General features: G+C 47.2%; 1 protein-coding gene across 1 annotated transcript; it reads left to right on the forward strand.

The window, feature by feature from the left end:
* The first annotated feature begins 7550 nt into the window (after positions 1-7550).
* Positions 7551-8441, forward strand: LOC119924089 (vomeronasal type-1 receptor 3-like). The gene has a single exon (XM_038743145.1). It carries the CDS (start codon positions 7551-7553, stop codon positions 8439-8441), a length of 891 nt encoding a protein of 296 aa, XP_038599073.1.
* Positions 8442-9376: the final 935 nt, after the last annotated feature.

Here is a 9376-nt window from a genome sequence, read left to right on the forward strand (position 1 = left end):
GCTCACATATGGCAGTTCCATTGCATTGCTTTCCACACAGCTCGCAGGAATATCGAAGGTATAAAATACTTTGTATGTGGTCAAACGGAAGATCAACCAAATCCTGACACCACATGTCATCTGTTCTTCTTTACCCTATTTCCTTATCTCAACTGGGATATCGTTTGAAATCTTCCAAAAACCACTTAGGCGTTACCTTTTCTTAAAGACACACAATCCTCTTGTCTACATCTCCAAGAGCCGAGGACCAACCCTAATTCAGGGAGAGGGTGGGATGGAGGGGCAGGGAGGAAAAGGAAGAGAGAAAGTGTAGCAGAGGGAAAGGGAACATGAAGGGAGAGGGGCAGGAAGTGAGGGAAGAAAATGACATGCAGGTACAACCCTGATGATGCCTCGTCCCTCCATGGGCACCTCTGATGTGTTAATTGACATGAGGTAATTGCTGAGAGAGAGCTGGGCTCATCTTCTCCCAGATTGATGGGCAAGAGAGAGGGGAATTTGAGAATTTCGAGAGATGTCCCAATCTGAGTGTCAGAGTGGATTAGAGCTCAGCGAGTCACACACTGACACCTTCCTTCCCCCCATCCATCCACAAACACTCTAATCACTCCCTGAGGGGGTGGAGAGATGTGGAAAACTGTTGATAAATGCTGCCTCAGCCTTGTCCTGACAGAGTCTTACTGCCCATGAGCTGCCCCCCCCAGGCTGGATTCACAGGTGGTGCAGGTAAGTAAGATAAAAATGACAAATGGAATTTTAGAGATGTGATCCAGGAAACAGACTGAAATAAGGACTAGAGTGTGAAGAATGTGGAAGAAAGAATACCAGTAAGGAGGGGGATACTGTATCAATCTCCTCACTGGTCTCCCTGCCAGCATATGTAACTTGTACACACACACACACACACACACACACACACACACACACACACACACACACACACAATTTTGTCCTTGGTATTCGAAGAAGATGTCACTGAAGGTGTTATTAGTGAGCAAGTGAGTGTGAAAAATCTAAGGGAACAGCCACAGACCTGGCTGCATTATCCATGCAATCTGTCCATCAGTGGTATTCACTGAGAGAATACTGTGTGCAGAGGACTGTGCTAAGCAGCTGGGAGACTGCAGTACTATAGGGTTGAGCACTTGAGTCTAGATTGCACTAACTGTTTGGGAAAGAACAATAGAAATAAATATTCACAATAGACTAGTTAGGCAAGACTGCCCCTTTTGATATTTGTAGCTTGCAGCATCTGAGCTGTTTCTCCTTCCCCTCGTACTTTCATGATCCTAAGAGAGTCACTGCTGCAGCACTCCCTTCCTAATCACAGTGCAATATGCTGGTCTCTCTAAAGCTACTGATTCTCATCTGGGATTTAGCACGATCCGAGGCTATGTTTTATGCTGCACTTAAACAGTGTTCTCTGCCCTCCTTGAGTTCCATTTTCAGTTTCAGCGCTCCAGGTAACAGTTGTTTGGGTATCCTGATGCTGGTCAGTCTTCTCCGTGCCCCCTTCCCCAGTACAGTGGGGTCACAGTGAGCATAGCTTCAATGCTTAGGAGACTGACTTCGTTCCAGGTCTCCGTTGCCCATGATACTGTCTTCATATCTGATGTCGATAATATGAATCAGAATGTTGCCAGTGGAAATGCTCCTGATGTCAGAAGTAACATCTGTTGTGGTAGGACATTCAGACAGCAGTCTATCCAGGGTATGAAAAGTGCCTGCACCAGGATGCTGTCCATTTGCATCATGAGAAAGCAGTTGATCTGCGAAATGTTATGAGGAACACCCAAGGGAATTTAGCCACGGACTGAATGTATGAATGGAAAGAGAGAGAAGTCAAGGATGATACCTAAGTTTTGGGTGGGATAGCAGTGTTATCAAGCATAAAAATTAACGATAGGAGAAGGCGTGGCAATGGAAAGGAAGATGGGGAGTTTGGTTTTGAACACGGTGAGCTTGATGCCTCAATGGGTCATGCCTGTGGAAATGACTTAGAGAGAGGAGGAAATCCAAGATTGTAACAGACGAGAGAGGTCAGGGTAGGTGGGACAGAACTGGGAGAAATCCTCGTGAAAACTCCAATTCTAGGGAGGCACCAGACTCCACCAGATCCTGAGGCAAAGGATCAGCTGCAATTGTGTTGAATCCCAGACTGTCATCCTGGTAAGGGATTGCTATCTATTTCTAAATATTATTCTTATTCTCATTTTTATTCTTATCTTCATTCTTATTTTTATTATGATATTTGTTAATCGCTTACCTTGAGTCATAAGCTCTGTTCTAAGTGCAGGGGTAGATAGATGTTAATCATATTGGACGCAGCTCCTGTCCCGCACGGCGCTGACAGTTTGAATAGGAGGGAGAACAGGTATCTAATCCCCATTTTACTGACAAGGAAGCCGAGGCACAGAAAAGTTAAGTGATTTCCCCACGATTCCATAGCAGGCAACTGGCATAACTGAACTGGAACCCATGTACTCTGATTCCAAGGTCCAGGCTCTTTCCTCTTGACCATGTTGCTTCCATGCTAGACTTCCATTTTCATGTTGGATGGAACAGTCAGATGGAGCAGAAAGAGGTCCATAGGTCAGGGGTACACAAAATCCAGACAACCCTCATTAGATGATAGGGTCGTGCTATTTGGAGTTCTATACTCGAGGCGGGCTCCTCCTCCCCCTCCCATCCCCTTACTGTAGGGGTCCCTCAAGGGTCAGTTCTTGGTCCCCTTCTGTTCTCTATCTACACTCACTCCCTTCGTGAACCCATTCGCTCCCACGGCTTCAACTGTCATCTCTATGCCTATGACACCCAAATCTACATCCCTGCCCCTGCTCACTCTCCCTCCCTTAAGGCTCGGGTCTCCTTCTGCCTTCAGGACATCTTTATCCGGATGTCTGCCCGCCATCTAAAACTCAATATGTCCAAGACTGAACTCCTTATGTTCCCTCTCAAACCCTGCCCTCCCCCTGTCTTTCCCGTCACTGTAGACAGAACTATCATCCTTCCCGTCTCACAAGCCCGCAAACCTGGTGTCATACTCTACTCCGCTCTCTCGTTCTTCCCAAGCATCCAATCCACCACCACAACCTGCCGGTCTCACCTCCACAACATCGCCAAGATCCGCCCTTTCCTCTCCATCCAAACCACTACCTTGCTCGTTCAATCTCTCATCCTATCCCGACTGGATTACTGCTTCAGCCTCCTCTCTGATTTCGAATCCTCCTGTCTCTCCCTGCTTCAGTCTATACTTCACTCAGCTGCCCGGATTATCTTTGTAAAGAAACGCTCTGGGCATGTTACTCCCCTCCTCAAAAATCTCCAGTGGCTACCAGTCAACCTACGCATCAGGCAAAAACTCCTCACTCTCGGCTTCAAGGGTCTCCGTCACCTCGCCCACTCCTACCTCACCTCCCTTCTTTCCTTCTGCTGCCCAGCCTGCACCCTCCGCTCCTCTGCCGCTAACCTCCTCACTGTGTCTCGTTCTTGTCTGTCCCGCCGTCGACCCCCGGCCCACGTCCTTCCCCTGGCCTGGAATGCCCTCCCTCCGCACATCCGCCAAGCTAGCTCTCTTCCTCCCATCAAGCCCCTGCTGAGAGCTCACCTCCTCCAGGAGGCCTCCCCAGACTGAGCCCCCTCCTTCCTCTCTCCCTCCTCCCCTTCCCCATCCCCCCGCCTTGCCTCCTTCCCCTCCCTACGGTGCCTGTATATATGTTTGTACATATTTATTACTCTCTTTTACTTGTACCTAAAACTATTCTATTCGTTTTATTTTGTTAATATGTTTTGTTTTGTTGTCTGTCTCCCCCTTATAGACTGTGAGCCCACTGTTGGGTTGGACCGTCTCTATTTGTTGCCAATTTGTACTTCCCAAGCGCTTAGCACAGTGCTCTGCACACAGTAAGCGCTCAATAAATACGATTGAATGAATGAATGAATGAATGAATAAAGGCGGGGCCTACTTCAGCCCCATTTCAGGCCAGCAAGGCTAGAGATAACCCTCTATGTACAGCGTGATGGTAATTTCCACAATGATACAGTTAGAATAATAAAGCTCCCAGTTTGCTCAGTCCTATTGTTAAACAAAGCTGCTGTTAATCAGTGGAATTTATTGAGTGCTCACTGTATGCAGAGTACTGTACCCAGGGCTTGTCTCTTGACGTATCTCACACCATCCTCTCTCAGAATCTCTGTGCAGTTGTATTTTCTACCACCACTTTACAAGTGAGAACATGGATGTCCAGAGAGGTGTAGTGGCTTGCCCAAGGTCACCCAGCAAGCACGTGGCAGTGCGGAGAGAATAATCTGGGTTTCCTGACTCCCAGACCTGCGCAATTTCTACTAGACCATGGGGCTTATAAGGAAAATATTTATCAAGTGGTTACTATGTACCGTCCTCTGAGGTAGAAACGACAATCAGATTGGACACAGTCCCTGTCCCTTTTTGGGCTCAGAGTCTAAGAGGGAGAGAGATGAGGGAACTGATCCCCATTTAACAAGAGAGGTAACTGAGGCACAGAGAGATTCAGTTATCTGTCAAAGGTCTCACAACAGGTAACTATCAGAAGCTCGGTTTCCTGACTCCTAATTCCACCTTTGGTCCAGGTGTGAAATTTCCAACTACCCGTGGAGGAGAAAATACTGGTGCTGGCCGCATGTCCACTATTCCCCCACTGGCCGATGGTCACACTTCGGCATCTGCAGCTCCACTGGGTACTGAGGCCCAGGGAAAAGCTGGGGATGAGGCAATCTGGCACCAGACAGCTAGCAGTGGTGAAGATGGGGGGGGTCAAAGGTGGTGAACCATCTCATAGGACATCACTGTCATCAGTGAGTAACGTGAAGCCAGTAATAATATAATAATTGACATGATAATAATAACAATAATAAAAAGAGTAATAGTGATAATGATAACCCCCTCCTACCTCACTTCGCGTCTCTCCTTCCCAATGCACACTTCGCTTTTCTGGCGCTAACCTTCTCACTGTGTCACCCTGACTTGCTCATTTTGCTCTTACCCCCTCTCCATTTCCACACCACTTATGTATATTCCTGCAATGTTATCATTTATATTAATGTCTGTTCATTCGTAATATGTTTTATTCCCCTGCTCTAGACTTCGAGCTCGTTGTGGGCCGGGATTGTCTCCAATGCTGTACTATACTTTCCTAAGAGTTTAGTACAGTTCTCTGCACACGGTAAGTGCTCAATAAATATGATTAAATGAATGAATGTATCAATCACTTGTTCTAAGCCAAACCCTGTTCTAATCGCAGGGATAGACACAGGATAATCACGTTGGACACGGTCCCTGTTCCACATTGGATTCACAGCTTACCGAAGAGAACAGATATTTAATTCACAAATTGAGGCCCAGATAAATTAAGCAAATTTCCCAAGGTCACACAGCAAACAAGTTGTGGAGTTCGGATGAGAATCCAGGTAAATCCCCACTCTCTGAACCTGGCTCTTCTTGCCCCGTTTCCATGCCTTCCCCTTTTATGCTTTATTCCCCACCATGCTTTCCCTTAATTCCTCTCCCTTGGCTCTCTCGGATCCTCTCCTCTTTCCTATTCTCCCTTTCTAATCTCTCTCCTTGTCCTTTCTCTCTTTCTTCCCACGACCCTTCTCTCTATTTCATCCTCTCCCTTTTCTCTTTATCCCCCTCTTATTTCTTTCCATCCTGCCCCTTCTCTCTTACTTCCCCAGGCCTGTCTCCTTTTCTCCTTTAGTCCTTTCTCCCCTTTCCCCCTTTCCCTTTCTATTCTCATTTTCTTTTTTCTCCTCTATCTTCCCCACCCCTTCTCAACCCAGCTTCCTTCATTACTACTCTATTTTCTATTTTCTTCCCAAGCGCTTAGTACAGTGCTCTGCACACAGTAAGCGCTCAATAAATACGATTGAATGAATGAATGAATGAATAAAGGCGGGGCCTACTTGAGCCCCATTTCAGGCCCTGGCCACCCACTGGGAAAGGCAGGAAGACAACAGAGCTTTTCTTGTCGCCCAAAAACCCATCCTGCTGTAAGCCCACCCTGAAGCTAGCCAGAATATAGACCATATATCACCACTGTCCATGACAGGGCTAGCCTCAGCCACTGAGCATGCTCAGTGAGCTCTCTGTCTTTGAAGTCCAAGGGTCACTACTCATCACTTGTCTTCCCTCCGCTCCACCATGGAACCCAGGAGGTAGAGCGGAGAAGAGGCCAGTCTCAACTCGCACACGTAGTTGTCGCTTCGGATTTCACAGCATCCAACATCCGGAGGGAAGAAACTGAGAGTCCCCCAGGCCTCATCCAATGTCTCCTTTACATTTGCCCATGGATAGCATGGGTATCCTGCCTCATCTTTCCTAATTCCAATCTGGAGAGTTCCAGGCCTTCCTTGCTGAATTGGAGGCACATTTCCAGCATTGTCTTTGAGAAAACTGAATTGGGACAAAGTTAGATCTGGGAACCTTCTGAGTGGTTTGTGTAACCTTTCCACAGGGAAATATGTTTATCTGCGGCCTATGTAGTTAGTAGTCCTGAACTTAACTAGGCATTCAAATTAATTAATCATAGTTTCTGTTTCTCTCTTCCTCTTTCTGTCATTCTCCATCTCTCACTCTCAATCCCTCGACTTTGTTTCTCTGTCACTTTCTGACTGTCTCTCCAGCTGTTTGTCTCTGTCTGTCTGTGTATCTGTCTCTCTACTAGGTCTCTATGACTCTCCTCCTGCCTCTGTCTTTCCATTTCTCTCAGTCTCTCTCCCAGTATCTCTGACACCCTCTCTGTTTCTCTCTCTATCACTCTGTCATACACTGTTCCTGTCTCTGCTTCCGTCTGTTTTTGTACATATAAAAATATATTTATTTACTTTGATACACTTCTCCCCACTGGACTGTAAGCTTGGTGTGGGCAAGGAAGTTATGAACTGTACTGTATTCTCCCAGCTGCTTATTACAGTGTGCTACAAGTATGTGCTCAATGAATACCATTTTTGGATTGATTTCTGTCCCTCTCTCTATCTCCATCTGTCCCTCCCTTCCTCCTTGACTTCTTTCTCTTATCTATGAATCTTTCTGTCTCTCTTTGACTAATTTTGTCTCTTTCTGACCTGGTTTCACTCTCTCTCCGCCCCCTGCTTCACCAATTCTGCCTCTCTGACTGTCTGAGGGGAATTAGTTCACATGGTAGAGCACTCACGTGGCTTGTGAGAAGTAGCGGGATTGTTGCCCACATTCTCCACGTGGATCCATTTCCCCCCATCTAGACTAAGACATTATGGGAAGAGGACTTATCTGCTAATTCTGTTGTATGGCACTCTCCCAAGCACTTAGTACTCAATAAATTCCATTGATTGATAGTTGGATTTCTGTCTCTCCATCTTCCCCCGTTCTCTGCTCTTCTCTCTCGTTCTGTCTCTTTGTCACTTTGTCTCTTCCTTTACCTCTGCTTCTTTCTGACTCTCTCTTTGTCTCAGTGTGTATATCTGTCTCTCTCTAGTTCTCCTGTTTCCTAGGTTGTGCTACTAGAGATCTCTTCTGATAGTGTGGAGAGAAGAGAATGGATGCCATTGAGATTGTCTATGGGACCCTCTTTATATTACAGATTGTATTTGGGGTCTCAGGGAACATGGTCCTCCTCCTGGTTTATACACACGTTGTCTCCACCAGACACCAGCTGAATCCCCCAGAACTGCTCCTGGCCCACCTGGCCCTGGCTAACACCATGGCCCTTCTCAGCAGGGGGATCCCCGACATCCTGTCAGCTTGGGGGCTGAGGAATTTCCTGGATGATGTTGGGTGCAAAATACTCTTATACCTCTACCGAGTGGCCCGGGGATTTGCCATATTCACCGTCTGCCTATTGAGCATCTTCCAGGCCGTCACCATCAGTTCCAGCACCTCCCGGTGGACAGAAGTCAAAACTCAATCACCCAAGTACATCGTCCCCTCCTGCCTCTTCTCCTGGGTCCTTAATCTGCTGATTGACATGACTGCACCGATGATGGTCACGGGAACAGGAAACAGCACCAGCATGAATAGAGTCAACCTCCTGAAATACTGCTCTTCTATCAGTGTTAGTGCAGTCACAACCCTGGTCAATGCGGTGGTTCTCTCCCTCCGCGATATGTTCTTCGTGGGACTCATGAGTGTAGCCAGTGGCTACATAGTGTTTGTCCTGCATAGACACCACCGGCAGGTCCGGCACCTCCATGGGCCCAGCCGCTCAACTAGGACGATGCCTGAGGTACAAGCAGCCAAAAGAGTCACTGGTCTTGTCATCCTTTATGTCTTACTATATGGACGGGTTACAATCACCCTGAGTTTATTATTTAACATGAACAAAATTTCCCCTCTCATTCTTAGTAGCAATAACATTATGTCCTTCACGTTCTCAGCTGTTAGTCCGTTTCTGTTGATTCTTAGTGACAGGAGGTTGAGGATGTTCTAGAAAAGAGATTCACGTATTCCCAACTGGGATCCCACTTAGGAAATGGTGCGTATCCATTGGGGAGTGGGGGATTCAGGGATTTAGGGAACAGGAGAGTCTTGGAGCTTGGCTGGAGGGGTTAGAGATACCCTGCCCTGCAATTCCCATTCTCCTGGATCCTGGAGGCCTTCATATTGACTAAGGTCGCTTTATAGTATGGCTCGCCATCACCTCGCCCGCTCCAACCTCACCTCTCTTCTCTCCTTCCACAGCCCAGCCACACCCTCCACCCCTCTGCCTCTAACCTCCTCATTGTCCCAGCCACACCCTCCGCCCCTCTAACGCTTACCTCCTCAGTGTGTCTCATTCTCACCTGTCCCACCGTCGACTCCTGGCCAAAGTCCTTCCCCTGGCCTGGAATGCCCTCCCTCTACACATTTGCCAAACTAGCTCTCTTCCTCCCTTCAAAACTCTAATCAGAGCTCACCTCCTCCAGGAGGCCTTCCCAGACAGAACCCCTTTTTCCTCTCCTCCTCTCCATCGACCCCCAACCTCCTTGGCCTCCCCACAGCACTTGTATATATTTGTATATATTCATTACTTTATTTATTTTACTTGTACGTATGTACTACTCTATTTTATTAATGATGTGCATGTGGCTATAATTCTATTTATTCTAACGGTTTTGACACCTGTCTACGTTTTGTTTTGTTGTCTGTCTCCCCCTTCTAGACTGTGAGCTCGTTGTTGGGTAGGGACCCTCTCCATATGTTGACGACATGTACTTCCCAAGCGATTAGTACAGTGCTCTGCATGCAGTAAACGCTCAATAAATACGATTGAATGAATGAATAAATGTACGTGTTTGTGACACAGAAACAGAACTCCCTGGGGTGCTGGTACCCTGCTCTACGTTTCTCCATGGCCCATGACACCAAACAATTCCTGATAGTTCT

The sequence above is a fragment of the Tachyglossus aculeatus genome, unplaced genomic scaffold (genome assembly GCF_015852505.1).
Source record: "Tachyglossus aculeatus isolate mTacAcu1 unplaced genomic scaffold, mTacAcu1.pri scaffold_82_arrow_ctg1, whole genome shotgun sequence".
Classification (NCBI taxonomy): Eukaryota; Metazoa; Chordata; class Mammalia; order Monotremata; family Tachyglossidae; genus Tachyglossus; species Tachyglossus aculeatus.